At 38.9% G+C, this 27626-nt stretch overlaps 1 protein-coding gene across 1 annotated transcript; it reads right to left on the bottom strand.

The window, feature by feature from the left end:
- Positions 1-27626, bottom strand: CEP78 (centrosomal protein 78kDa). Its single transcript, XM_009877191.1, has 15 exons — positions 27374-27626; positions 26978-27153; positions 26278-26350; positions 24568-24671; positions 23629-23803; positions 20959-21072; positions 20647-20711; positions 16181-16289; positions 14501-14636; positions 13512-13557; positions 12227-12379; positions 6088-6165; positions 4168-4334; positions 1089-1242; positions 1-525 (listed from the first exon to the last, which is right to left on the bottom strand). The coding sequence occupies exons 1-15, from the start codon at positions 27624-27626 to the stop codon at positions 1-3; spliced, it is 2328 nt and encodes a 775-aa protein (XP_009875493.1).

The following is a 27626-nucleotide window of genomic DNA, read 5'->3' as shown; positions in this document are numbered from 1 at the left end:
TCAAATGCTAGTAACACTTTGGATACTTTCTTGTATTTCCAAGACAGATCCTACAGTATCCGTTCCAGAGCGGTTTACCATATGCAGCCTACTTTGGTCTCCTCTTGTTCCATCATTTGGAATTGCCATTTCATTTGGTCTACATATGTATTTCTTTGAGGAACAATTTTTACTTCTTTCATCAGAAACACCACTGGATATTCTGCTCCCATTACTTCTAATATGTACACTGGAATCAGAAAATGAATGCGGACTGGTAACCAACTGCCTTGCTGAATGATGTCCTTTCACTTGTTCATTTTGTTTGACTCTCCTCTCAGAGAATGCTGGAGTACTATTTCGAGGCTTATCCTCTTTATTTTGGTTAATTGTTTGAGCTTCATTTTCCTTCCATGAGCCCGGCTGGTACTGCTGCCCAGCAGTCTGAAGGTCTTGTATTTCTCTAAGAGCAGAGAAGGCATTATTCACAATCATCTGCGACTGAAATGTGCCAGGAAGAGAAACTTCAACACCTCCAGCTCGATTCTGAAATAAGAGATTCTAATGAAGTTACTGATGCAACTACAGAAAAAAAATCCAGTACTGCAACTGACACATACTAAAACCCGCAAAGCAAAATGAAGTCTTTACATAACATAAGAAAGATTCAGATATAATAGCAGTCACCCTGCCAGGTCATGTCCTGCTTTTCATCTACCAATACCCCCAGGCTCTTCTCCACAGGGCTTCTCTCAATCCCTTCATCATCCCTTAGCCTGTACCAGTAACAGGGATTGCCCCTTGTGTTTTAGAAGCTCATGCTGTTCTTGAAGAATTTAGAACGCTTAACGGGGAAGACAAAATAAGAAACAACATAACTACTACCAACAATTTCTTTCCTAAATTACAAAACGCTCCGTTTTGTGTTCCAAATGGTAACCACTTAAAAAGCGTATGTTAATCCTTGAATTATGATCTGTATAAATACAGCTACAGCAAAAGATTGTAATAATGACTTCATGGATCATTTGGTAATCACTACTTTAAGTCAAAAAGTACTTTAAAGAGCATCAAGTACATTGCCACTAGCATTCCCTCTACAGACTTACTTTGCTATTCTGGGCATGTTCCTGTCTTTCTTCTTCAAAAGACTTTTCCTTTAGCATGTTACCAGGCTTACTGAGAGTAGAATTCATTTGTGGATGCCCCAAAAGACCAAAATCTGACTGGTCTATTTTAGCTAACACAGCAAGTTGTCCAAGTCTGTAAAATAAAAGTTTAACAGAAAATTACACAAAAAAATTGTTAGCCCGTGAAAGACTCAATCATTCAAAACCAGGAGAAACAGAATCTGTTTGCAGCTTTGAAGATATTTTTTCAGGGTTTTTTTTGGAGAAGCCCAGAATAGCTTAATAAATGTGCAAACAAGTAGCTAACAGTATTTTCCTACTTTTGCATAAATTAGCCTGCAGGTTCAAAACTATCAGTCTTCATTCAGTGTTATGTGACTAAGAATGAAGTTTTTCCAGTTAACATTGATCTCAGAGCAGGACACTGGTAAATAGATTCCCTGTCAGGCAGAACAAAGTTTAAAAACTCTACCACCGAACCAGAGGATGGGTAAAAATCTCTCAAACCAGTATAATCTATAACAGGCAAATCCAAAGCGAACTGCACACTTCACAAATAGTCATGTTGTTTCACCTGCCAGTTTACAAGTTGGCCAAACCACTTAAGTGTTTTAAGCCTCAAAAAGAAGTGAGAAGATGCAGCCAACAGTTGAAGCTTACTGAGAGGAGCATTTTTGTGACAGGGATTCTGTATATTTCAGAGCAGCTCCTTATTATAATGAATAGACACAGGACCCATCTGAAAAAATTATTTTTTGTGTAGTGAAAAAGCATTTTTCCCTTCCTCCAAAGCTTGTAATTCATTCTTCAAGTAACAGCAACTCGTACCAATTGATTGGCACAAAATTAGAATGCAGTTTCAAGGGTGAACTTTATATTGTTACATTATTACAGTGAGGTGGACCGAAGCAGGAGGCAGGGACGTCAAATAAAATCTTAGGTGGTTTTCTCTAAATATGCAGGATAGATTACAATTTATCTTAATATCATTCCTTCATCCTCCTGGACAGGATTGCCATGCCTGGCTACATAAGCTTTACAAAACTGGTTTGAGAACTTAAGCTGAAATTCTCTGAGAAGTGAGTCATCCTGAGAAACGGCGAGTGCTAGAGCCTTAAGATAAACTTCAATCAATACTCTTGAAAATATTTCAAGTAATAATACCTGGAATTTAAGTTCAGAGGTCAGATTCATCCATCCAGATTTTTGTACTTCAGTTAGTAAAAGGGGGTCTGAGGCAACAGGACACTTTTTGAAGCACACTGAAGTGCATTTTGAGCCTTTTGTATCATGGGAATGTGGAAAGCCACAGGTGATGCAGTAAAATTTAGGAAACATGCTTTAAGAGAAGCTTTCTTCTCTTTTGGAATTGGCTTCCTGAAAGCCTTTTCTAAAGACAGGTCAATTTATAGAATCACACAATCATAGGATGATTTGCGTTGGAATGGCTCTCAACAATCATCTAGTTCCAACCCTTCTGCCATGGCAGGGGCATCTGCTAGATCACAATGCTTCATCCAACCTGGCCTTGAACACTTCCAGGGATGGAGCATCCACAACCTCCCTGGGCAACTTGTTCCAGTACCTCACCATCCTCAGGGTAAAGATCTTCCTTATATCTAGTCTAAACCTAGACTCCTTCAGCTTCCACCCATTACCCCATCCTGTCACTACAGGCCCTTGTAAAAAGTCCCTGCCCAGACTTCTTGTAGGCCCCTTTCAGGTACGGGAAGGCTGCTATAAGCTCTCCCCGGAGCCTTCTCTTTTCCAGGGTGAACAAGCCTAACCCTCTCAGCCTGTCCTTGTAGGAGAGGTGCTCCAGTCTTCTGACCATCCTGGTAGCCCTCCTCTGGACTCGCTCCAACAGCTCCATGTCTTTCTCGTGTTGGGGGCTCCAGAGCTGGGTGCCGTATTTCAGGTGGGGTCTCACAAGGGCAGAGCAGAGGGACAGAATCACCTCCCTCGACCTCCTGGTCACACATCTCTTGATGCATCCCAGGACACGGTTGACTTTCTGGGCTGCAAGTACACACTGTTGGCTCATGTTGATCTTATTGTCCACCAACACACCCAAATCCTTCTCCCCAGGGCTGCTCTCAATCCATGCATTGCCCAGCCTACATCTGTGCTTGGGATTGCCTCAACCCAGGTGCAGGACCTTACACTTGGCCTTGTTAAACTTCATGAGGGCCCACCTCTCAAGCCTGTCAAGATGCCTCTGGATGGCATCCCTTCCTTCCGGTGTCGACTGCACCACACAACTTTGTGTCATTGGCAAACTTGCTGAGGGTGCACTTGATGTCACTGTCCATATCGCTGACAAAGATGTTAAATAGCACTGGTCCCAGTATCGATCCCGGAGGGACACCACTTGTCACTGGTCTCCACTTGGACCTTGAGCCATTGACCGCAACTCTTTGAGTGCGATCTTCCAGCCAGTTCCTTATCCACTGAGTGTTCCATCCATCCAATCCACATCTTGCCAACTTGGAGACCAGCACGTCATGTGGGACAGCATCAAAGGCCTTGCACAAGCCCAGGCAGATGACATCAGTTGCTCTTCCCTTGTCAACTGATTCTGTTACTTGATCATAAGAGGCCACCAGATTTGTCAGGCAGGATTTTCCCTTGGGGAAGCCATGTTGGTCACAACCAATCACCTCCACATTTTCCAGATGTCTCAGCAGAGCCTTCAGAAGGATCTGCTCCATGATCTTGCCAGGCGCAGAGGTGAGATCAACTGGCCTGTAGGTGCCTTGGTCTTCTTTCTTTTCCTTTTTGAAAATGAGGGTGATGTTTTCCCTTTTCCAGTCAGTGGGCACTTTACCAGACTGCCATGACCTCTCAGGTATGATGGAAAGACAGAAAGTGCCTACATCATGATTTTGTCATGGAAAAAATACTAAACAGTAAGTATATAGTTAATTTTCCTTCCCTTACTCTTTGCAAACACAGTTCTAGAGATGTGGTGGGAAGAAGACAGCATACCTCATTGGAAGGATAATTTTGGAAAGTGATCTCAGCCGAAACATAAGACTTATGTCAAATGAAAACCTACCCAGCATCTTTAAGGAGGTCTAAAAAAGCATGAAACTTCTGGAAAGAGTTCTCAATGCTGCCTAGAACACCTTCATCTTCCAAAATCATGTTGGTTACTGACTGCGCACGAAGAGTCTCAGATAGGGAAATATTCAGATTTCTTAATCTTGCATTTTCAGTTTCCAGCTATGGAGAAAAAAAAAAAAGGAAAAAGGTAACGTAATTTCTATGCTTTTTAGTAAAAAAAACACCTACAAAATAAACAACCCCACCTTTGCAAGCCTGTAGAATAGTATCACAGAGCGAAAGATGCAAAGCAACTGCTGTAACTTATATAGAGCTTCCTGTACCAGAAATATTCAGGGCACTGTTATATTGAGCTCTCTGCAGGTTTGTTTATCCACAGCTGCAGTTCTGTGCTACTATAGCAGAATTGCACAGGCACTCAGAATTGCTGGCTCAGCACTGTTTTCTTTAGGTACAGAATGTTGCAGAGCAAGTGCAAGCAAAAAAATTAGCTTTCATATAACGTTTATTTTCTACGTATTATACAACACATTAACAACAAAGAATTATTTTTCTAGTAAAAAATTATAATGAAGGCCAATGCCTTCCATATATTCACCCCTTCACATCAAAGGTAAAGCATACCACTGTATCTATCATCCCACCACACTGCGCATCACAAAATTGAAAGTTTAAAGATGATCCTATTTTTCTCCACATTGAACATTAATCAAATCAATGACAAACAGAAAGTTGAACGATAACGATACGGTATACACGAGTTTGTGTTTGAGGGAAACATTCACTCACATATATTCACTCATATAAGATTACAGCTATGAAGTTCCTGCTACCACAGGGACTCCTTATGTCACCTCACATGAAAGAAGGACCAAAAAAAACCCCAGATCTGTGTAGTGCATCGTATCTCTCAAACCACCATCAAAACGAACAGTTTTAGAGATTACCGCTACTTAGTTTATCCCCTCTCCTGAGATAAGGTACTAGGCCCAAGCAGTACATATTTAGCCTAAAAACCATTTCAGTATTCAAACAACAGATATATAGCAGAGCCCACTGGTGCACTTGACATTACACGAGGACGGGGTGGCTGCATAGGAGGACTACAATGAACCTTGCAGAGTGCAGAGTCCTTTGCAGACATCTGCTCCCTGTCAAGTGGGGTACCATTGTTCAAGTTCCAAAGGGTAAAAACGAGTTTCGTTCCACTCCAGATCACATCTAAGAACAAAATCCATTTGTTTATACAATCTTACACTCAACTTTATTACAACAAATTCTGTTTTTTGATGCAAAAGGACTCTTTTAAGGTCAGCAATAATGGATAGAGAGGAAATAGGCCTCACAATTTAACTGTGACAAGCTGTTAGTTTGGTTCTGTCAGAAGGCAAAACTTGCAACAACTGATCACTATGGCCAAGATACCACGCAGAAAAGCATCTGACATTTTTATTGCCTGTAAAAAAAATTACTTAAAAATCAAAGAGACAGAATAAGCCAGAGTAAACAACATTTGCAACAAACAGCTTTTCAGTGTAAGTCATGATAAAGAAGCTGGAGACCTCAAAGAACTATCCATCCGCTGCAAATTGGAAAAAGATTTAATCACTGTCTCAAGAAAAACAAACATCAGGATGTCCCTAATGATAAGTAATAGACCAAATGAATAGAACACATTGAAAAAGTAGCTTGACAGAGTTCAAGGCTCTGGAATAGGCTCAGGAAAACAAACACGTTACTAAATGCAGATTTCATCACTGCCCTTAGGCTAGTAAATGATCCATGACTTTGAACAGAAACTCTGCAAACTACCACATTAGAGGTCATTGATAACTACTCCTAATTAAGCAGTGGATAGTTTGATTGGTGCCTCCTTTAAAAGTAAGCATGATTAGCAGTTAAGTACCATTACCTCCACTATCTGTTCCTCAGCCTTTACTCTAGCTCTTTGTTCTTCCTTTAATTTTTCCATGCATTCTTCCAGGTCCAACTATCATAACACAGATAAAATATTACAAAATTTATCTCAAAATGCAATATTACACAATATTATACAAATGTCATATCAACATGCAATATTACACTCAACATGTCCAATTAAACAGGACATGGCATTCCAAGAAATAACAGATCTTCTACAAGAATATATGACTGAGGTCTGCTAGTACCTAACTCTAGGATACAAAAAAATAGCACAGGAAAGTGGAAGTAAGTGTGATCCACTTAACAGATTTGCAATATAGCAATAGGTAACATGAGACTAGCACATGTGTCTAGTGCCTGACATTACAATCAAAAATGTATATTCTTCTCCCTCTTCCTCCGCCTCACTCTTTCAAAGCTCATTTTTAACTAAATATGTCTAACCCATCAAAAGCTCGACCTGAGCTCTAAAAAAAAAAAAATCCTTAGCAGCCATACCTGGATTTTCAGAATGTATTCTTCATCCGGGATTTTATTCCTTAGTACCGCAGTAGGAATACAAAATTCTGAACTGTAAGAACTGTACTCTTCCTAACTGGTTTTAGTTCTTCAGTAGAAAAAAAAGTTTTTTACAATCCCGGGCTGTTTCAATGCTTTTAAGCTTCTTAGTGTTGAATTAATAACAACAAAAACAGATCCAAACATCTAACAAATATATTCTAGTGTTATTCAGGAGATGCCTACATTTGTATTTCAACTTCTAAGTAGTGAATCTCTCAGTTTCAGTGAACAGTGGTCATGATTTGAGAATACAGTTTCCTCATATCATCATAGCAGAGCATTAACATCTTTAATTACAGCATTTGAAGTGGACGGAATTTTTGTTCTTGCACGCCTTAAGACAGTCTTCTGGTTCCAAAGGTGAAAACTTCAACCATGAGGCTGCTCTATTTTTCAGAGAGTAACAAATCTGAATTAAGAGTATACAAAGCCTCTTTATAAGCCTTGTATGCAGGCACATATATGTAAGATAGTGCTCTGCTTTTCATACACACCTCATCAATCAGTTCTAACAGCAATTAAATCCTTTGTTTAATATCAAAAGCTTATTCAAGAGCATACAGCTGCACTTCATAGAAGCAATCAACAGAGTACACAGTAGAATGTGTTGTAAAAATAACCATTCTACAAACGCAAAGAGGTCTTCACAGGACTTGTAGGATGCAAAGGACTTTTGCATCTGATTCCAAGTTGCAAGTTCTAAAATGTTCTAGATACAGCCCTTGCAGTGTCAGCTACCCAGAGTGAAGATTATGGGTCTGTCAATGCTGTCCACTCTTAGGATCCCTAGACTAGCATCAACCAAGCTAACCTTGGAACTAGAAAGCTAGTCGTATCTTTATGACCTGATCACATGAGAAAGACTCTTAGAGGTCAGCAGGTACAGGAAAATCCCACTTCAACGACAGTATTTTGGAAGAGATTTAACAATGTAACTGCCATGATGTAAGAAACGGACCTCCATGAGTCGAAGGCTGTAGGGGGAAGTGGAATCTCTAAGGAGAATCCTCAACAAATACCACAATCTTACTGCAGTCTCCCTCAGAACGTGTGGCAATAACAGGAGCTAGAAACTCTCTTATAGATACAGCACCACAGCACAGAAAGTAGTGACCCCATAATGTGCTACGTTCACAACTTGACATGTAAGCTTGAATACTGTAACCTAGCTTTGAAGAACAGTCACAGATACCACAGGCTTGAAGAATTCTTACAGCTCCATTCATAGTGTGCATACACACATATATATATGTATTTTAAAGTTCTTAGGGTGTAGGGCTTTTTTGGCAAGCAATTCTACTTTGGAAACATTAGCTCCATAGTATTCTTGTGGTGGATAATTTTAGACAAATCTAAAGGTGACAGCACTGACCTTCTCCATGAAATTGCTTGTTTAGATTTTCAGTGGGCAAAAGCATAGAAAACAGTTAACCTATCAAGATTATTTTAAACTGAATTTTGAAGGTTTTGTAGTTTTGTTTAAACTTGATTTGTCATAGTGTAGATGCACACAATATTTGACAGTTATGGGCTGAATTCGTTAAAAAATTGACAAATACTGCAGCTTCATCTCTTCATGAGCAGTATCAGAACCCTACATTTAACAGAAGATGCCTTGCACCCCTGCAAACATATTTATCATCATTAAATTACAAGTATATGTATGCTTTATTCTTTGTCTTTGAGTATTCACTGGCTTACACAATCCTCTAGTCTTTGTGCAGAGGAAAAAATATTAAAATACAAAGTGCTAAATGTACATCTAAGCTACAAGACTGAGCCTTCTAGTAATGCACTTGCAACAGACAGACACCCTTTAAGATGAAGATGAATAGCGAATTCATACATAAGCCTCAGAATTACTGTACTCAGTATGGCTACTCAATATTAGACAGAGGTAAAAACCAGAAGTTTAAAAACTAAAAATATAAAAAACTTTAGTAATTAATTAGCCATGTTGCTATTTGATTACATTGTTGTTCTTATTTTTAAAGAATAGTTACAGTATAATCTCTACTTCTATATAATTCACATAGTATTAAAGTGTAGTTACCCTTTTAACTATATTAAGGGTGAAGTCCACCATTTATATCCCTAGTTAAAATTTGAAAATCTGTGAGTTTCCTCAACTGCATTCTTCATTAAAAAAAGCAATTCTGACATTTCACATTCTCTCTAGTGGAAGGAAAGAACATTTATCTGTTCTAACTTTTAAGTGGAAACTAAGCTTTTCTTTAGCCAAGGAATTTTTTTAAATAATCAAATCACAACTAATACTGTTTCATTAAACAGTATGCTTAAAGTCCTTTTTTTGAGCAGAAGGATGCAGAGAAGTTCTCAAAGACTTGCACACTAAAGTGGAAGTCTGGTCATTTAGTCACATCAATGGATGTTTGGAGAGCTCTTTTGGCACACTGGCAATTTATGGACTTCCCATCTCTCACTGTCTATTCCAACTCTGTAATCCAATCACTGCTGTAGCACCGCTCGTTGTCCCACTTTGCTGAAAGGCTGTGCCAAGGCCTGCAACAGCCAAGTAAACGGAATCAGCTTTCAGCTAGATCAGTTACTCCAGTCAGCTCCCCACTCAAGCAGCTCAGCAGTAAGAAATATTTAATGACAGTAGCTAAGCCAAATTAACAGATTAAAAGGGTTCTTCACTTTCCGTCTCACATCAGGAGCCATAGACTTCTGCCACTTACTGTGTTTGTTCTGGAATGCACCCAGTCACATAAGACAATGTGAGTCATTAAGATGGCTGAAAACTAACCTGGAAAAATATGAGAGAATGGTTGAGGTCGGAAGGGACCTCTGAAGGGCCATCTGGTCCAACTCCCTGAGCAGGACCACCTAAATAAAGCTGCCCAGTACTGCATCTAAATGTCTTTGTAGTATCTCTAAGGGGACTTCACAACCTTCCTGGGCAACCTGTACCAGTGCTCAGTCACTCTCACAGTGGAAAGAGTCTCCTGATGATCAGAGTGATCCTCCTGCATTTGAGTTTGTGCACATTGCCTCTTGTTCTGCCACTGGAATGAGCCTGGCTCCATCCTCTTTGCACCTTCCCTTCAGATATTTATATAGATTAAGACTCCCCTGAGCCTACTCTTCTCTAGGCTTTCCTTGGTAGAGAGATGCTCCATTCCCTTAACCATCCTTTTGGCTCTTTGTTGGTATCTCTCCAGCACAGCCATGTCTCTTTTGTACTGGGAAGCCCAGAACTTGACATGGTACTTACTGTAGGTATGGCATCAGCAACACTGAATACGGGGGAGGGATCAGCTCCCTTCAACCAGCTAGTAACATTCCTCCTAATGCAGCCCAAGATGACATTCACCTTCTCTGCCACAAGGGCATACTGCTGGCTCATGTTCAACTCCGTGTCCACCAGGACTCTCAGATCCTTTTCTACAACGCTGCTTTCCAGACTGTCAGCCCTCAGTATATAGGGGTGCCTGGGACTGGCCTGACCCAGGTGCAGGACCCTGTGCTTTGACTTGCTAAACCTCATGCAGTTTGCACTGGTCCATTTCTCAAGCCTGTCAAGGTCCCTCTGGATGGCATCTCTTCACTCAAGAGAGTCCAGAGCTTGGCATCCACCAGCAAATGAGAAGCTCAACATCAGCCGGCAGCGCACTCACATAACCCAGAAGGCCAACCCTGTCCTGGGATGCATCCAGAGGAGTGTGACCAGCAGATCAAGAGAGGTGATTCTCCCCTTTTACTCTGCTCTTGTGAGACCCCACCTTGAATACTGGGTCCAGTTCTGGTGTCCCCACCATAAGAGAGACAGATCTGTTGAAGCATGTTCAGAAAAGAGCCACAAAGATGGAGCACCCCTGCTACGAGGACAGGCTGCAGGAGCTGGGACTGTTCAGCCTGGAGAAGAGAAGACTCCAGGAGGACCTTTATAACTGCCTTCCAGTACCTAAAAGGAACCTACAGGAAGGTTAGAGAGGGACGTTTTACAAGCGTGTCCTGCAGTAGGACACAGGGAAATGGATTTAAGTTGAAAGAGAACAGGTTTAGATTGGATCTTAGGAAGAAATTCTTCAGTACAAGGGTGACAAGACTCTGGAACAGATTGCCCGCAGAGGTTATGGATGTCCCCTCGCTGGAGACGTTCAAGGTCAGTCTGGATGAGGCCTTAAACAATCTGATATAGTAAAGGTCACTCCCACCCATGGCAGGGAGATCGGATTAGATGATCTCTACGGTCCCTTCCAACCTAAGACATTGTATGACTCTGTGATACAACAACCCTTCCCCAAAGAACAAAGCACTGTCTCCACAGTGCGTCCTGAAAGTAATATTCCTCCCTCTCAAAATATCATGAACATATATATCAAGTGTTTTCTGACAGCACCATACTTGCCAAATAGAAGTTTCTGGCACAATATGCATGTGACATGGAATTCCATCCATGATACCAGACACAATGCTCCTGGCGAGTGTTAAAGCCACTGCACAGCACTACGTCAACATATTGCACACAAACAATAATATGAAATCACCTACAAAGAAGAAATTTTCTATACAACTTTAATCCCAGCAAGATGTGAAAACCTTGAAAATCTTCCTGAACAAAAGTTCTAGAGAGAAAAAGTGCAGGCCTAAAGAAAAAGTACATGTCAGCTGAAAAAAAAGGCAGGTAGTTATTTAGGTAGTATTTGTACAGCCTTCCACAGTAACTGTAAGCCACCCTAATTCTCCTATTACATATAGATCTGCAACAAGTTACTTAGCTTACATAAAGACAGCTATATGTTCCTAATAGTTATATATATGAACAGCTCATTCACCCAGTGTGGTTCTCTATGACAACTGCCAAAATCACACTGGCTCTAGGTCTTATTTTTAGTAGTATTCGCTTGGAGGCAGTACAGATTCTTCAAACAAAACTCAGCTATTCTGCCTAAGGGTGTAACTTCATAACTGCACTACATTACCTCAGCAGTGTTACCAAGCCACTGAAATACACCCTTTGTCCTCCTTTGCTTCCCTATCAAAAGATACTTGCATTAATAGTCTTTCTTGCTACTGCTAGTTTTTCTGAACTATCAGAGAAGTAGAAGGAATAATAAAAAATAAAGTTTGTTACTAAGCTCAATTATAAAATGTGGCTTTAAAACACATTCAACTGTTTTTAAATTATTTTTACGCTCATTAGAACACCTTAGCTCTTAGAAATAACATTAAATTACATTTAGAAAGGCAATAACACTGATCAAAAGATTTGTGACATGGTTCAAGCCTGCAACAGAGAAATTACATGTATTTCAGCCGTGTGTATCCAAGTCAGGTTCTTCCTTATTATGGCTCTGATTTGACAACATGCTTCTAGCGTGCACATTCTTCATTACAACTGTTCACAGACTGGAAATTCAGTGCATATTTGAGACACATCTTTTGAAACAGAAAACTATGTGACATAATTCAGTAAATTAAAAGTTATTCTTCCTGCTTTATAACTGGTTATGAGCTTAATTGTAAAATTCTGAATAAAACATGTTTTAATAAATATCATTTGCCTTTATGGAGTTCAAGCCACAGAACATGCTTCTTACCTGTAACTGATGATACTTTGTTACGTTAATCTTATCTAATGACTTTGCCAAATCAGGATGATGGGTAACATCATGGATGACGGATAAATCTTCTGTTTCCTCTGTTTCAGATGTACAAGCACTTTCTACCATCACTTTCACAGGAAAACCTGTCTAATTATATAAGAAAAAAACAAGCCATCCACTCACAGCATTACACTGTGCAAAGACTAAATAGTACCAAAAGCTTAATTTAAATGCATTTTCCAGAGTCCCTTATGATGCATATACAATGTCTCGCTATGCAATTTTGAAATAAATTTGCATTAAAAAATATTTTAACAAGAAAAGTCAGACGTGTTCCTGCATTGGGTACAGGTAGCAAGGATTTAGTAGCAGGAGCCTGTAGGGGCAGCTGCTGCGAGGAACGGCTGGGGCTGCCCTATGCCAGGGACTGCCCAGCACAGCTGGGCCCTGCAGCTGAGACAGTGGCACTGCTGGGAAAGCATATTTAGGACAGGATGAAAAATGCCAGGCAGAAGAGGAGGGGACAAAAAGAATGAGAAAGCAGAGGGAGCATCAGGCTCAAGGAAGGAGGTGCTCCATGGTGGAAGTGATGACCACACTCCAGCCCAGGGAAAGGCCCATGCCAGAGCAGAAGGACAGACTGAAGGAGCTGCAGCCCACGGACAGCCAGCACTGCAGCAGGTTTTCATGAAAGACTGCAGCTCATGGGAAGCCTATGTCAAAGCAGGAGATAAGTGTGCTGGCTTCAGCAACCATCAGACCCTTCAGTGAGACAATTTAATTCATTAGTGCACACTCATACACTTTTCCAGATTTTCTCTGGTGAGTGGCGTGGGTGAGGGATGGAAATCAGATGCAAAGAAGGAAGAAAGAGAGGATGTTTTCTCCCCTGCTGTTATGTTTACTACAGCAGTTCACAGCTAAGTGCAAACACAAGTGCATAGTCCAAAAGCAAAATGAGGAAAGTGAGGAAGAGGGGTGAAGAATCTTTCAGAGAAAAATGCTGTTAATTATTCTTATTGTCTCTGGCAGGTTTTTGCCCGTACTCCAATTCAGCTTGCTCATAAGGCTAAGAAACCAAAAGATAGTGATACAGAGAGTAAACTAAGTATCAAAGGAGTTTAAGTAAAATGCTAATGTAAACTATTGATGTGCACTTCTATGAGAGAGAAACTTTAGAAGTATCTTCCAGTCTTAACTTTTACACAGTAAGCTATACTTTTACCTTTTTTTCAGGCATTCGTCTACTAAATAAATCATCATATGAGAGAAAAAGTACCTGAATCTTCACTGGTAATTCTTCAGTACTATCCACTGGCCCTCCTCTAAAGTTAGAAAAAAAACCATCACTTTTGAGAAAAATAAGTCTGAGTGTCATCACTGTTACTTCAATTTTCAAACATAAGATTCTAGGACAGGTGAAGCAGCAAAAGTAACAACAGCATCAAACACTGCACACATCATAATTTTTTCTATTAGTACTCCTACTTAATAATGAATTAGAACAATATTAATGGTTGCTAATTTTAATATCAACAATAGGCATCTTGCTTAGTTAATAATTACAAATTAAAGTCACAAGAGAATTTGCTCTTCAGCATTTCGAAAAACAAGTTTAATACAAATATGTATGGCACAGCATTAAGTATTTTTTTGTTTAAATATTTATAAAGCCTCCTCTTTGAAAGGCCGAGGTCTTAGGAATACATTACCAAAAAAAAAAAACAAAACCCAAAAAATGTTTTAAAAGGAAACATAATAACAACATTATAGCTTCCATGTGTAACAGCTGCTTTTTTTTTATTTTATCTTACTTCACAGGACTTTGACAATCACAATAATTACGTTGGCATTGGGGGAGATGAAGCAGAAAGAAGAGGTGGAAAAATTACCTAGTCCCTTGAACTGGGTGCCAAATTGACTATACTACAAGCTTAGAAAACTAAATTGCATCTTCAGCTATGTTAAATCTGATAAATCATTAGTAACAAGAGAAAAAGCAAGCAAAGCGGGCTTGGTTGGGGGTTTGCAGGTTTTTTTGCTACATCTGAATACTCCTATTGCCATAAAATCATATCTTTTTGTATATTTTAAAAACTTACTGGAATAGAATTTATGTAACATCCTCAAAATTCATGTAAGCAGAAAAAATTAGGGATGCACTACGAAATTCTCTGTGTAACTTAAAAATATGTATTTATAAAAGCTAAGACTTTATCATGCAAGTTTTGTGTTTTAATATTTTCCCTTGTACTACGAAAACCTCACCTGCACCTCTTTGCACGTTCTGCAGTCCGCCAGGGAAGGAAGCCTTTTGTGCCTGGTGGTAGTGGTTTTGGTGAATAACTATCTTTCACAGATGTGGGTTTCTTCCCAGAATTTACAATCTTTTTAGACGGTAATCCTGTATGAACAGCAAGAATGGGAGAAAAGAGAATTCATAGTAACTAGTTATTTATACATAAGCTCACAGCTTACTGTTCAAAAATAAAACATCCTATGCAATCAAAGAGAATGTAGGAAATCTACCTTTCAGTTTAATTTTGCTAAGTGTTCAAAAACCTTTTGTCTGCTTCTCAAGAAGAGGGGTGGACAGCTTATCTACCTGCAATTATAAGCTCGTATACCTAACCGCTATGATGTACGACACGCTGTTATTCATAAAAGGAAGCAAAGTTTTGCACCTAAGGAGGTTTATTCACAGTAATAATTTCAGATACCTAACTCCATTGTCTCAAGTGGGAGTTCAGACAGCCCACGTAGACAGTAAGGCTGTTTATGTGCCTCTAATCGCCCTCTAGTGGCTTCAGTGTGAAGAAAAGAACGTTGGTTTTCTACCTGGCAAAACACTTGTAGCTAAAACTGGGTTTTTTAACTGTCAAAAGATTTAAAGCTAAAGCTGGTACTCATGTTGATCATTTCAACAGAACACCAGCAATATCTACACTTAAGAGGAGTAATATTGAAAAGTCATGTTCACTAGTCCAGTCTTCCATTGTTTTTAAAACATGATACCACTCTGAATCTCAAACTAGATTCAGAATAAATAGCTAGCATGTCTGATCACTCTACCTCACACTCTGTGTAAGCCAGAAACTAACAACCCCAGAAAATTGTTCACCTAGTATTTAATACAGTTAAACTAGTGAGAACTCAGGTTACTGTTTCTCCGAAACAACTAATTTTGCAATGGTACAGAAATGCATAGCTGCATAAACAAAAAAAAACCACAGGCAAACAAAAACCAAAACACACCACAACTTTATTTAAGTCAGGCATTTTCTTCCATCACTTTGATCATCACAGTTTATTTGTACAAAGACTTCAATTTGATTTATGCTTACCTCTCTTCTTCCAGATAACTAGAACAAAGATGAAAGACAGCCAAATGTATTACAGTGAAATTTTTAGTAATTCATTGAAAAATAGTGTATTGCAGCTATCAGTACTTCAAAATTTGTAACTATGTTATTTTAAATATACTATTTAGAATAGGTTTACATGAAATTAAAAGTACAGATCTTGGAACATGTTGTACATCAGTAAGAAAAGGAAGTTTCATTTGTTCTGGCAGAGGATAGTCTGCTACAAAAAGGTTACATCAGAAAAACTAGACAGCTTCCTACAACCAAGCTTCCTAGAAGTAAAAGCTTGTGGAGAAGATGTACTCAGAATAAATATGTGCAACGCTTCCACCTGTTTAAGTCAATATATCCCTTCATTTTTCCAGCCATGTATCTAGCAGCACTACAAACAAGTTTCCTACAGAAACCACTGATGGTAGAAGAAAAATTACTGAATTGAGAATGGATTTTTTTTTTAATACAAGTATTCTGAGAAACACTGACATTCATATGCATCATATATTTAATAATTAAAGCTCAAACATTAAAAGATTATTTTGTAGATAAAATTTATTATAGTCAGAGAAAATAAAGATAGTGTTACCAATACGAATAGTAGCTTTTCCTTTACGGCCACTTCCTAGGACAATAGTTCTTTTCTTTGGCCTAGTTTTCAAAGCATCCTTGGAAGACGGAGACATCAGCCACTTAAACTAGATTTTTTTTTTAAAAAAGAAAAATAAATTGTTTTAGTAACCGATATTTAACAAGCTACTCATCTAAGATTAGAGAGGGGTTTGTCAGATATATGGAGAACTCTGATAGTTACAGAAAACTTAATAGCAAATTATGAAACTAAGGAAAAACAAAAATCCCACAAAGCCCCAATTCAAACACAGATTCAATGTTAGTCTAAGTGCTACATTATCAAAAAGTGCGCACACAGCACCACTATATAATATCCCAACCAATATTTCCCTTTCTCTTGTGCAAAACACTTCTGCTTTTATAGTAAAAAAGAAAATAACATCAACCCTATAAAAAGGAAACCCTGACTTTTGCCTTTTGTTCTCAGAAAACTGGCTTGCTAGGAATTACTGTGTCAGGCCAAAGTTCTCCAGAGTAATAAAAGCTTCCCTATCATGATTTTGTATTACTAATAACATTAGTATTTTAAATAATACCACATTTAATTTTCACTACCTATGATAAAATTCATCCTTACACAGAAAAAGCCTTCAAAATAAAATTAAGACATAGTGTAAATCAAAGTCAATTGCTGTACTTCATATTTCACTTCCTTACAGCAACATCTCTATTCTTAAAGTTTTCCCTTCCATAACAAAAATTTCATTATTTCAGTCCAGGTAGATATTTTCAAGTTACACTGTTAGTTATTTTTCAGTGTGGATAAGGCTTTCCTCAGACCTAAACCTCACATCAGAGTACTGGGAACAGGATACCTAAGTTATTCCTACCCAATGCATAGGAAAGATTAAAATGCTATTACTGAACTCTAACTAATGAAGTTCAGTCAAAGTTTATCATTGGCAAGAAAAACTTGTGGGTTTTTTTTTTTAAACTTTGGACCCTCAATAATCCTTGTGAATTTTTTGCTGGATCTGCAGCTGGATCTAGCTCCCGAGACAAATGAACTGTTCATTTTAAACTAAAAAATAGACATAAAGAGTAAAATTCAATTGTAAACTTCTAAGAGCAACTGTATCTTTGTTTTACTACACATAAAAAAGCAGCTACATTCTGTTAAACCTAAAGCTCATCTAGCCCAGTAGCCTGTCTCTTGTCTAGATACCTGCTGCTGTCATACAACCCCTAAGCGTAAAGACAGCAAACATACAAAGTGTTGAAAAATGCCTAAGTCCTTGAGCCGAGACTATGAAAACAACTCCTTGTACAGGCACCTTCAGTGGATTTTTCCACTAAGTTATGCAGGCTCTCTCAGAATCTATGTAAACTTTTACCACATATTACACCCAATCACATCTACAATTACAATCCACTAGACTAGCTACACAGTGCTGTTAGGATAATATAACTTGCTTCTGTTATAGCTGCCCATGAAACTTAAAGGCATCCATCAGCAGTAGTCACCTCTTCATGCAAACTTGAAGACCCAACCCAAAAGGCAAGCACCTATATGCTATTGAAAAGCCAAGTGTTTTTATGCAGGACAGAATGGAAGGGCTGCTGTGGCTGGTGTTGTGTAGTTAAGAGGTGACAGGCTATTTGGGACAGACAAGATATGACCTTTTATAGTTACGATGACTTATTATTACAAGGCCATTGAAAAGCCTTCCAAACTTCTCTTTATAAAGCAACACACCAGCACCTTAATATATTCTCTGCCATTGAGTTTACACAACAGGTGCCATGGTGAGACAGCACAGAATGCAGCTGATATATAAACAAACTCAACACTTCAATAAGTTTTACTCATACAAATTATAACCGTTAGCCTTTGGCAGGATAAAAAGCTGAAACTAAAGATAGATGAAACAGGAGCTGTACTATGGATAATCACCCATGCAACTCTTTAGTTATCTGCAGGTGAGATATGGTATGAGGTAGGCTACTTTAAGAGTAAGCAATAGATTAGTTTCACATCTTACACACTGTGTTCAAGAAGTGTCTATATATAGGTTAAATTCAGTCCGACTGATTCTTTATTTTCTATCAATATGAAATCCACAGCTCATAGGTTAAAAAAAAAAAAAAACAAAGAAAAACAATATACTAATATCCCTACTAAATTAAATTATTTCGAAGACGGATATCTATGCTTCCTCTTCTACAAAAACTGGCATATCCTTTTAAAATCACACAGGTTTGGAGGCACTACATAGACGACTAAGAGAAACAATGCAGATGCTAACTGACTGTATTCTGTTTGATAAGTGTAAAGTATAAGAAATAAATATTGCTTTTTTAAATTTGTTAATATAGTCTATAATGAATTCTCCGTTAAAAAAACAACAAAAGGAAAGTCTGGTAAACAAGTGAAATTTTGGTATCATGTTAAAAGATGTTAAAAATAGAAAGAACTAGAATGTTAATTGCGTCCATAATGTAGAATCATAGAATGGCCTAGGTTGGAAGGGACCTTAGAGATCATTTAATCCAACCTCCCTGTCATGGGCAGGGACGTCACCTCTCGACTAGACCAGGCAACACATGGGGACCGACTGGGAATTGAACCCACAACCTCGGTGTTGTCATTGTTTTCAGCACTGCACTCAACCCACTGAGCTAACCGGCCCCTAGAATATTCCATTAGAATTCTCACAAATACTCTCCTAAATTGTTTTAACTTGTACATTGCTTTTTAAATTGTACAGCTGCATTTTGACAGAATGAAGATACAGTTCTTGAGGTTCCCTCTGCAATAAACCTCAGTGACTATTTGTCTTCATCAATACCTCTGATGATTTCCTAGTTTATTTCCTGAGTTTTGGACTCCTTAACAAAAAAAATTTTAAAAAAATTCCACAAAACATACCACCAACACCTACAACAATAAAACCAAACCCCACTTGCTGACTTTCAATATAGAGCACATCAAGATACTACCCGAAAATCAACTGCTTTTTTACTCATAAAAGTCTTCTGCAACTGAGCCCAAAACCAACTGTAAATCCTAGTTTAGAGCAGTAAATGTTGTTTCAAAAGAGTATCAATTTCAATAATACATGTTTACATTCACCTTGCTAAACAGATGCCTGCACTGTTCCCATGAAAAACAGAAAACATTATTTACAGCAGTCTACTCACAGTGCTTATGAAATACAGGACCTAGGCTAGTTTTATTTGTGGAAGAAGCACAGTTAGTTAGCAAGCTGGAAGTTAGTCCTTCTTCATTCATTTTGTTAACTAGGTATGAAGAATTACTAACTTCACCAATAAGAATTAAGATACTGTACTACTTGGATAAATAGAAAATGTGTTGAGTGATCACTTAATATGCGGGAGATTTCCTACAGCTGCTTCTTTTCATGGTTCAACCTTCCCATTAGCCTGAGCATCTCCAGCCAGATACTACTTTCACGTGATCCCTGCAACATTTTGCAAGTATTGACTGCATCTGTCAAGGAGAAAGGGTACTCCTTCACGATCAACCTCAATTTCTCAAAAAAAGTCTTTAAGAGATTGAAGTGGGAAATTGTATTAAGCCTCAAGTAATTCTACACGCAAACTTCTCAGTTCATTAGATAAACTCCACAGACCCAAAGCTCCTGACTTTTAAGCCTTTTCAGATGAAAAGAGCAACAAGTTCCACAACAAGAACTGGAACAGTTGCCGCTCTGTGGAAACAAGAACAAGAGTACACTCGTTTGCTTCCTGTCTCCTTCAGGAACTGAATCTGTGTTACAAAAGAAAAAGACTCAGTATTTTAAAAGTATATTTAATCATAAGTTGTCCAGATACTCAGTTTATGCATGTTACTTTAAACTCTCTATGGACTATTAGATAAAGCTAGTAAGGGGTACTGTACTTTAACTAAACTCTGGTTTCTCAAATGGTTAGCATTGGAAAGGATAGACTTGAATAACTTAAAAAACCTTAACTATGTAAATTATTGACAAAAAATAGGTTTCAGAACAAGTTATGTTTAAAATTTTAAATTATGATTTCACTTACTTTTTAATAAGAAGTTATTATTATCATGTTAACAAGGAAAACATGTAGTAGAAAGCCTTCTAGCAGTTCAGCAGCAGTATTTACTTAATGCTTTATGGTAATGCCCAAGTATACACACATATTTCCATTTTAATTTTTCTTAAATGGATATCTTAGTTCTACTACATGTTACATCTTAAACGACGTAAGAAATCATATAAAATGTTCAATAAAGTACAATATGGCTGTTAATGGTTTTAGTTTTTTTCCTTCATAGTTTCTTGTTGTTTTTTAAACTGCTTAAATGCCAGACTTCTGTTTTTAACTAGAATAGCTGTTTTAGATTCATTCTAAATAAAGTTGTCCGTAAACAAAAAAATGCAATGGCAACTACAAAGAAAACCCCAAACTTACTACAAAATGACTAAGACATACCTCTGAGTTAGCACTATTTCCATTCATAAGAACTCTCTCAATAATGTTTCTCATCACAACGTGATCTAGAATGAAGATATCTTAAGAATTTCCCATATGAGACAAGTATTTATGCAAACAGATAACTGAATAAGAACATATCACCTACCCTACTCCCTTCCCTCATTTTAAAAATGCTTAGTAAAACACTGTTTCAAGTTTTTTTCCTTAAAAGTGGTTACTGAAAAGAACAACCCACAAACAAAACTAAATCCACCAAAAAACCCCAACAAAAACAAATCACCAAGGACAAAACCAGATACAGATACATACCAATTAATGGATTTTTTCTTACGTCAAGTACTACTAATGTTGTATTAGTTTGAAGAGCATCTAATAATGACCTTGCTCCTTCATTAGATATTCCGCACTGCTGCAAATCAAGTGCTAAAATGTTTAAGGACGGGAAGAAAAAAAAATTAAAAAAAATTAGTGGCATAACCTGTATTCAGCATCTAATACAACTAATCCACACCCGCACGAGCACGAATCATGATAAAAGAGGACGTGACACACATAAAACCATGAACATTCTTTCAGAGAAGAAAACCAGAAATTTAGATCAGCATTATAGATCAATATTAAGAAGTTCTAAGCAATCACAAAGGAAGGAACATAAAAATCCAAGTTAAGTCAATGTTCTTGATAATTCCTAACAGACACAGTATTCTCAGGCACTAACTAATTCAATTGCCCAAGGTAACATCACATGTACAAACACACAACTTCTGTCTAAAATGTCTAAGTCAATGCTTCTACAAGTTCATTACATGCACACATCAACAAGTTACATGGCTAACATGAAATAGTACTATCACGGCTTTGGTATTTATTTCATGTCGTGCTTTCACAGTATCACAGAAAGGCTGAGATTGGAAGGGATCTCTAAATATTATCTTGCCAAACCTTCTGTGCTCAGTCAGGTTCACTTAAAGCTAGCTATCCAGTACAATGCCCAAAGAGGCCTTAAAGGTCTCCAAGCATGAAGACTCTACAGCTACCCTGCGCAACTTGTGCTACTGTCCAGTTAACCCTCACAGTAAGAAATAGTTTCCTGATGTTCAGGAGGAACTTTTGGTGTTTCAACCTGTGCCCACTTTCACTAGCCCTGTCAGCAGGCACCACTGGAAAGAGCCTGGTTCCACCTTCTTCACAGCCTCCCTTCAGGTAGGCTGTACACCTTCTCTGTACACCCTGATGAGACCAATCCTGAGGCTTCTCTTCTACAGACAAAACAGTCCCAGCCTTTCCTGAAATGAGAGCTGCTGTGGTCCCTTCATCATCTTAGTGGCCCTTCACTTGGCTCTCTCCAGTAGCTCCAGCTCGCTCCTGTACAGGGGAGCCCAGGTCTGGCTCTCACCAGTACTAAGCAGAGAGGAACAACCACCTCCATCAGTGTGCTTGCAGGTCTCTGCCCAGGACACCGTTAACCTTCTTGGCCAGAAAGGCACTTTGCTAGCTCATGGTCAGTCTGCTGTTGACCAGGACCCTCTCTGCAAAGCCGCCTTCCAGTCACAGAGCCCTCAGCAGGTTTGGGTGGGTGGGATTATTCCTGCCCAGGTGCAGGACTTTGCGCTCCTTTTTGTTCAACTTCATGAGGATCCCACCTGCCATTTCTCCAACCTGTCGAGGCCCCTCTGGATGGCAGCACATCCTCACCTTCTCAAGGATCAAAGTAAGGCCAGCTGACCTGTAGTTCCCTGAGTCCTTCTTCCAAGCCTTCCTGAAGACAGGAGTGACATTTGCTATCTTCCAGTCCTCAGGCACCCCTCTCAATCACCATGATAATTCAAAGGCTACTGAGAGTGGCCTCAAAATGACATCAGGCATTTCCCTCAGCACTTATAGATGCATCCCATCAAAGCCTATGGACTTCTTTAAGTTCATGTGCTGAAGGCTATGACTTCCATGTACGGAATGCTATGATCCTGACACTAGCCATTTTGTACAGATAAACCATAGAACAAATTACTTCTCCAAAATAATAGAGGACAATACCAGACCACACAATAGTATTCAGGCACCTTGACAAGTAAAAAAAGGAAGTGTCAGGGTTTACGGCTAGGCCAGCCACTGAATGACTGACAGGTGCTTTCTAATAACCTCTCTCCCTCTCCATAGCCGAAAAAGGCAGAGGGACTTGTGGATTAGAAAAGAAATCTAAAACAGCTTTAATGAAACTCTTAACAGTACTACTAAGGAAATAATGAAAATTAAATATACACAAATATATGTAAAACCGATATAAAAAAATCAAACTCCTTGCACCCTCAACAGCAATCCCCACTGATACTGCAGAGCAGGTAAGTATCAAGGAAGCCCCAGGCTCAGCAGCAGAGGGGAACTGGACACAGGAACTGTATTCAGGAACTCGGGATCAAAGGGAGAAAAACAGAGTCCTCGTCAGAAGCCAGCCACTGAATAACAGGGCTTAACTCCTGTAATCCTTCAGCTTTATACTGAATATGACATATATGGAATGGAATACTTTGTTAATCAGGTTTGGGTCACCTGTCTTGTCCTCTCCTCTCTGAAGTCTCCTTGTGATCCTTTTACTCCTCAACACCCTCAACTTGTTACACAAGATTTGTCAGTAGCTTTAGTTACTATAGGAGCACGAGTCTTTCTGCATGCCAATCCCTGGCAGTAACCATAGACATCAGGCGTTATTTGTTCCAGTAGCAGACACTGCCTGCAAAAACATGCTATAAACTTCAGGAAGTACAGCCTCTTAGAAGAGACTGAGCTAGAAAGTAAAATCACTGAACACAACTGCTTCTGTTTAGTTCAGATCAGGATAGGAAGAGAAGTTTCTTCCAAAAGAAAGATTATTCTTTCCTAACTAACTAGTGAGTTACTCCTCCGGCTACATTTGCTGTAACTGACAATTTTGAGTTTTCTGCCTGCCACTACTATACCTTAAGAATCAATATTTCACAATACCTTTTAGCCAAAGGTCCTCTCCTAGACAGTCTGCAAAGGCACTTGCTCCTCTATCTCCAACAAGCATGTTGCAGTTGAAAGTAACTCGCCGCAAGCCAGTCATATAATCAAGGTCGGGTGTCCTGTAACGTAGGCTTTCAGCCCAAGCTTCACTATGTCTTTTCATTGCCTGGTGCTTTGCAAACAAAGAAGCTGTTACCACATGCAAAGGCAAAGCCACTGTTGATGACAAGATCACAAGTTATCTTTGTAATTTACATTTAATGGCTTAAGTGCTGACATAAGAAACAGTTATACCATTTCTGAGTTCAATACAAGTAATTTTAAACATTACAGTTAAGTGATGTTTGTTCAGATCACCAATTTACAATGCAAATTATTAAATACAGCTACAAAACATCTCATTACCTTCCTTTGGCAGACAGACATTTTCAACACATCTCGAATAGGAAATACACACTAGAAAATTATATGCTTTCATGCAAACCACTGTTACTATTAATTAGAATACTGTACTAGTCACAAACTTACTAATAGTTAAGTAGTAGCTTCTAAACTGTAAACTCAATTACTCTTGCCCAATGCCTACAAATACATTAGACGTTTTTCAAAATTTGTGACAATGGAAGAAGCACACCCCAGAACAGATGTAAAAACATTCACAGCCCTAATCCTCATCAGGAAAATACACCAGTCTGAACTGTTGTTTAACTGAAGTTTACTAGGAAAAACTGTATTTGAATCCCACACGGGTAAACTAATCTACTTCTGGTATACAAAGTCACAAATTTCTGAAGGACTATTCACACCACCTCAGTACTCACGTTTGCTGCTCTCAAGGTGCTTTAATGGATTTAAAACTTGAAAGTAAAAGGGAAAAGAAAACAGATGTATTTAAGTTCTTATGAACATTTGATTTAAGAAAGGTGATTAAATTACCTTTAATACATTTACTACATGTTCTGCCCCACGCCACGTGAGGCTACATCCTGTGAAGTTTACATATCTGATAGTAGCTGAATTCTTTACACTCTGACAGATTGCTGAGGAAAAAAAAAGCATGCATGTTACTTACATATACCACAGCCAGATCATCAGAATGCACTTTTTCATTGCCATCTTAAGAAGCTGAACCAGCTTGAATGGGTAAAAGCCTTGAAAAAGAACTCATGTCAAACTATATTTTAAATACATTTGAAGTGTTCTAAGATTATATATTTCAGGTGCAATGTTTAGGAAAGACTACCTGAACAAAGTAGAACATTTTTTCAGTGTAGTTATGTAAACACAAACAAATCAAGAAAGAGTTAAATTCAAACAAATAACATGACTTGTTTTAAATAAAAGTATAAAACATCTTTATTGCATTGGGTTTGCCTGGCTGGATTTCAGTGCCAGGGGGTGCCGCAGGGGTGGCTTCTGTAAGAAGCTGCTAGAAGCTTCCCCAGGTCTGATAGAGCCAATGCCAGCCAGCTCCAAAGACGGACCTGCCGCTGGCCAAGGCTGAGCCTGTCAATGATAACAGCATAGGAATGCCTCTGGGATAACATATTTAAGTAGCGTGGAAAAAAGAACTGCATTACACAACAACTGGCAGAGAGACAGAGGAGTGAGAATGTGGGAAGACACCAAGGTCAGTGAAGAAGGAGGGGGAAGATGTGCTCCAGGCACCGGAGCAAAGTCGCCTGAGTTGTGGTGAAGACCATGTGAGGCAGACTGTCCCCCTGCAGCCCACGAGTGTGATGGGGTGTAGATGTCCAGGTGCAGTCCGTGAAGGACCGCACGCCGGAGCAGGCGGATTCCTGAAAGGGGCTGTAGTCCCGTGGAAAGGCTGCGTTGGAGTAGGTTTGCTGACAGGACATCTGTGACACTGCGGGGGGACTCATGCTGGAGCAGTTTCACCCTGAAGGACTGCACCTCATGGAGAGACTCATCTTGGGTAATTTGTTAAGAACTGCCTCTCCTAAGAGGACTCGTGTTGGAGAAAGTGTATGACAAATGTCTCCCATGAGAGGAACTCCCCGATGGCCCAGGGGAAGAATAAGGATTCCTCCCCTGAAGAAGAAGGAGTGGTGGAAACATAGCATGAACTGACTGCAACCCCCATTCCCTGTCCCTCTGCGCTGCTCAGGGGAAGGAGGTGGGTAAAGTGGGATTGATGTTTTGCCCGGGAGGAAGGGAGGGATGGGGGGAAGGTGTTACTCTTTTAAAAATCTATTTTTATTTCTCATTACTCTCCTCTGTTTTGTTCTCTAATATTTTAACTAATTTAACTAATTTCCCCAAAATCAAGTCTGTTTTGCTGAGGATGGTAGATGTGAGTGATCCCCCTGTCCTTATCTCAAACCTTGGGCCCTTCAACATATTTTCTCCCCCCCATCTAGCAGAGAAAGGGGGTGACAGAGCAGCTGTGTGGGCACGTGGCCACCAGCCAGGGTCAAACCACTACAATTATAAAGCAGTATGTCTACTTACTCATATCAGGTGAAGAAATTCAAGTCTTTAAATATTTAGTCATGTAGAATAAAGTGAAGATTGTTACTTTAATCACTATATACAAATTTAAAACAGAAATAGAAATACTAAAGAACTTACTTAAAGGACTAAAATCAGAGGAGTATATTTATATGTTTTTGATTCTGAACTTACTTTCTAATCCTCCATCTCCAATTGGACAGTGGGCAAAAGAGACATTCTCCAGAGATGAAGCTGTGGCCAAGCCCTTCAGAATAAAAATAATGTTTGTTAACTGGCTTGAAAAGCAAAAATACGGAGAAAAGACCTAGTCATCTAATCTGTTCCAAACTCTGTGCTCCCTACAAGAAACACTAGAGGATTCAAGAGGAAGGTCAAAACAACAAAACCTTAAAGCTCAGTTTAAGCTGGTTCATTTCTTTGCACAGGAGGAGCTATAGCCTATACACAACGAGCAGCAACTTCCTTCCCTAGAAGCCACTCACTCATGAGCTGTAGAGTGTTACAATAATGTATCTTGGAGACCTGTTCTTATCTCTTTGGTGTCCCACAACTTTTCTTCTGTCATGTACATGCACGGCAGTTTCATTCACAAGCATAAGTCACACATCCCAAACACACAGCAGAGATACTGCCAAGCGCTGTTTAATAAGCCTTGATGAATAAAGGCAAGGGAAGATCACACAATTTTTACAGGTTCAGCAAAACTAGGTTATACTAAATGTCTCAGCAGAATCACTCATGAGTTGGTTAACACAGAGATACCTTAGAAGAGGAATGTACTTATCTGTGACAAGTATGTATAAAATTTAGTTGCTACTGCTCTATGTTTTAAACATATTTTCCATTTATTTGTACATTAATACATTCCTACCTTTGTTAAAAGTATTAGATCTCTCTCTCTCAGAAGCAAACCCTGCAGTTCTAAATTTTTTAGTACATCTGATATGCCAAGACAGCCTTTGAGAGCTTTGCATAGTTGCACAGTCAAGTCTTTCGATCGAATTGGTGGAATTCTCCTTCTAAAGTAAGTTTTATATCTTTCAACACCTAGCAAAAAACAAAAATTACACATCAGTAAAATCCACTCCTACTTACTTAAAAGCAATCATAATCACACTTTGCTTTTTTGTCACTTTTCTTAAATAGAAATTATTCCTTGGGTATTACAATTTCTCTCACTTTGTATTCAATTACACAAAAGTTTAATGCAACAAATTCTAACATGCATACATCAACATATTTATCTTTTATAGCTATAATTACAAACCTGATTCTCCAAGACCCTGATGATGAAAACTTCTTATTCCAATAGAAGTCAGAGTCTTATTATGCCAGATAGCATTCAGAAGCGGTGCCCAATCAGCAGCTTTGATGCGATCTACAATTAGGTCAAGAGCACCCTGACTCAAGTTAGCCTTCACAGCTTTCAGCGGGACAGAGCCTTGAAGAGCACAAAGGTGTTCATAATGCGAGTAGAAATCCAGCATGCACTGTCTTCTTATTTTGACTGACTCAAACAT

The sequence above is a fragment of the Apaloderma vittatum genome, unplaced genomic scaffold (genome assembly GCF_000703405.1).
Source record: "Apaloderma vittatum isolate BGI_N311 unplaced genomic scaffold, ASM70340v1 scaffold12939, whole genome shotgun sequence".
Lineage (NCBI taxonomy): Eukaryota > Metazoa > Chordata > Aves > Trogoniformes > Trogonidae > Apaloderma > Apaloderma vittatum.
Note: the sequence above shows the minus strand (reverse complement) of the source record. Positions and strands in the feature narration are given on the sequence as shown.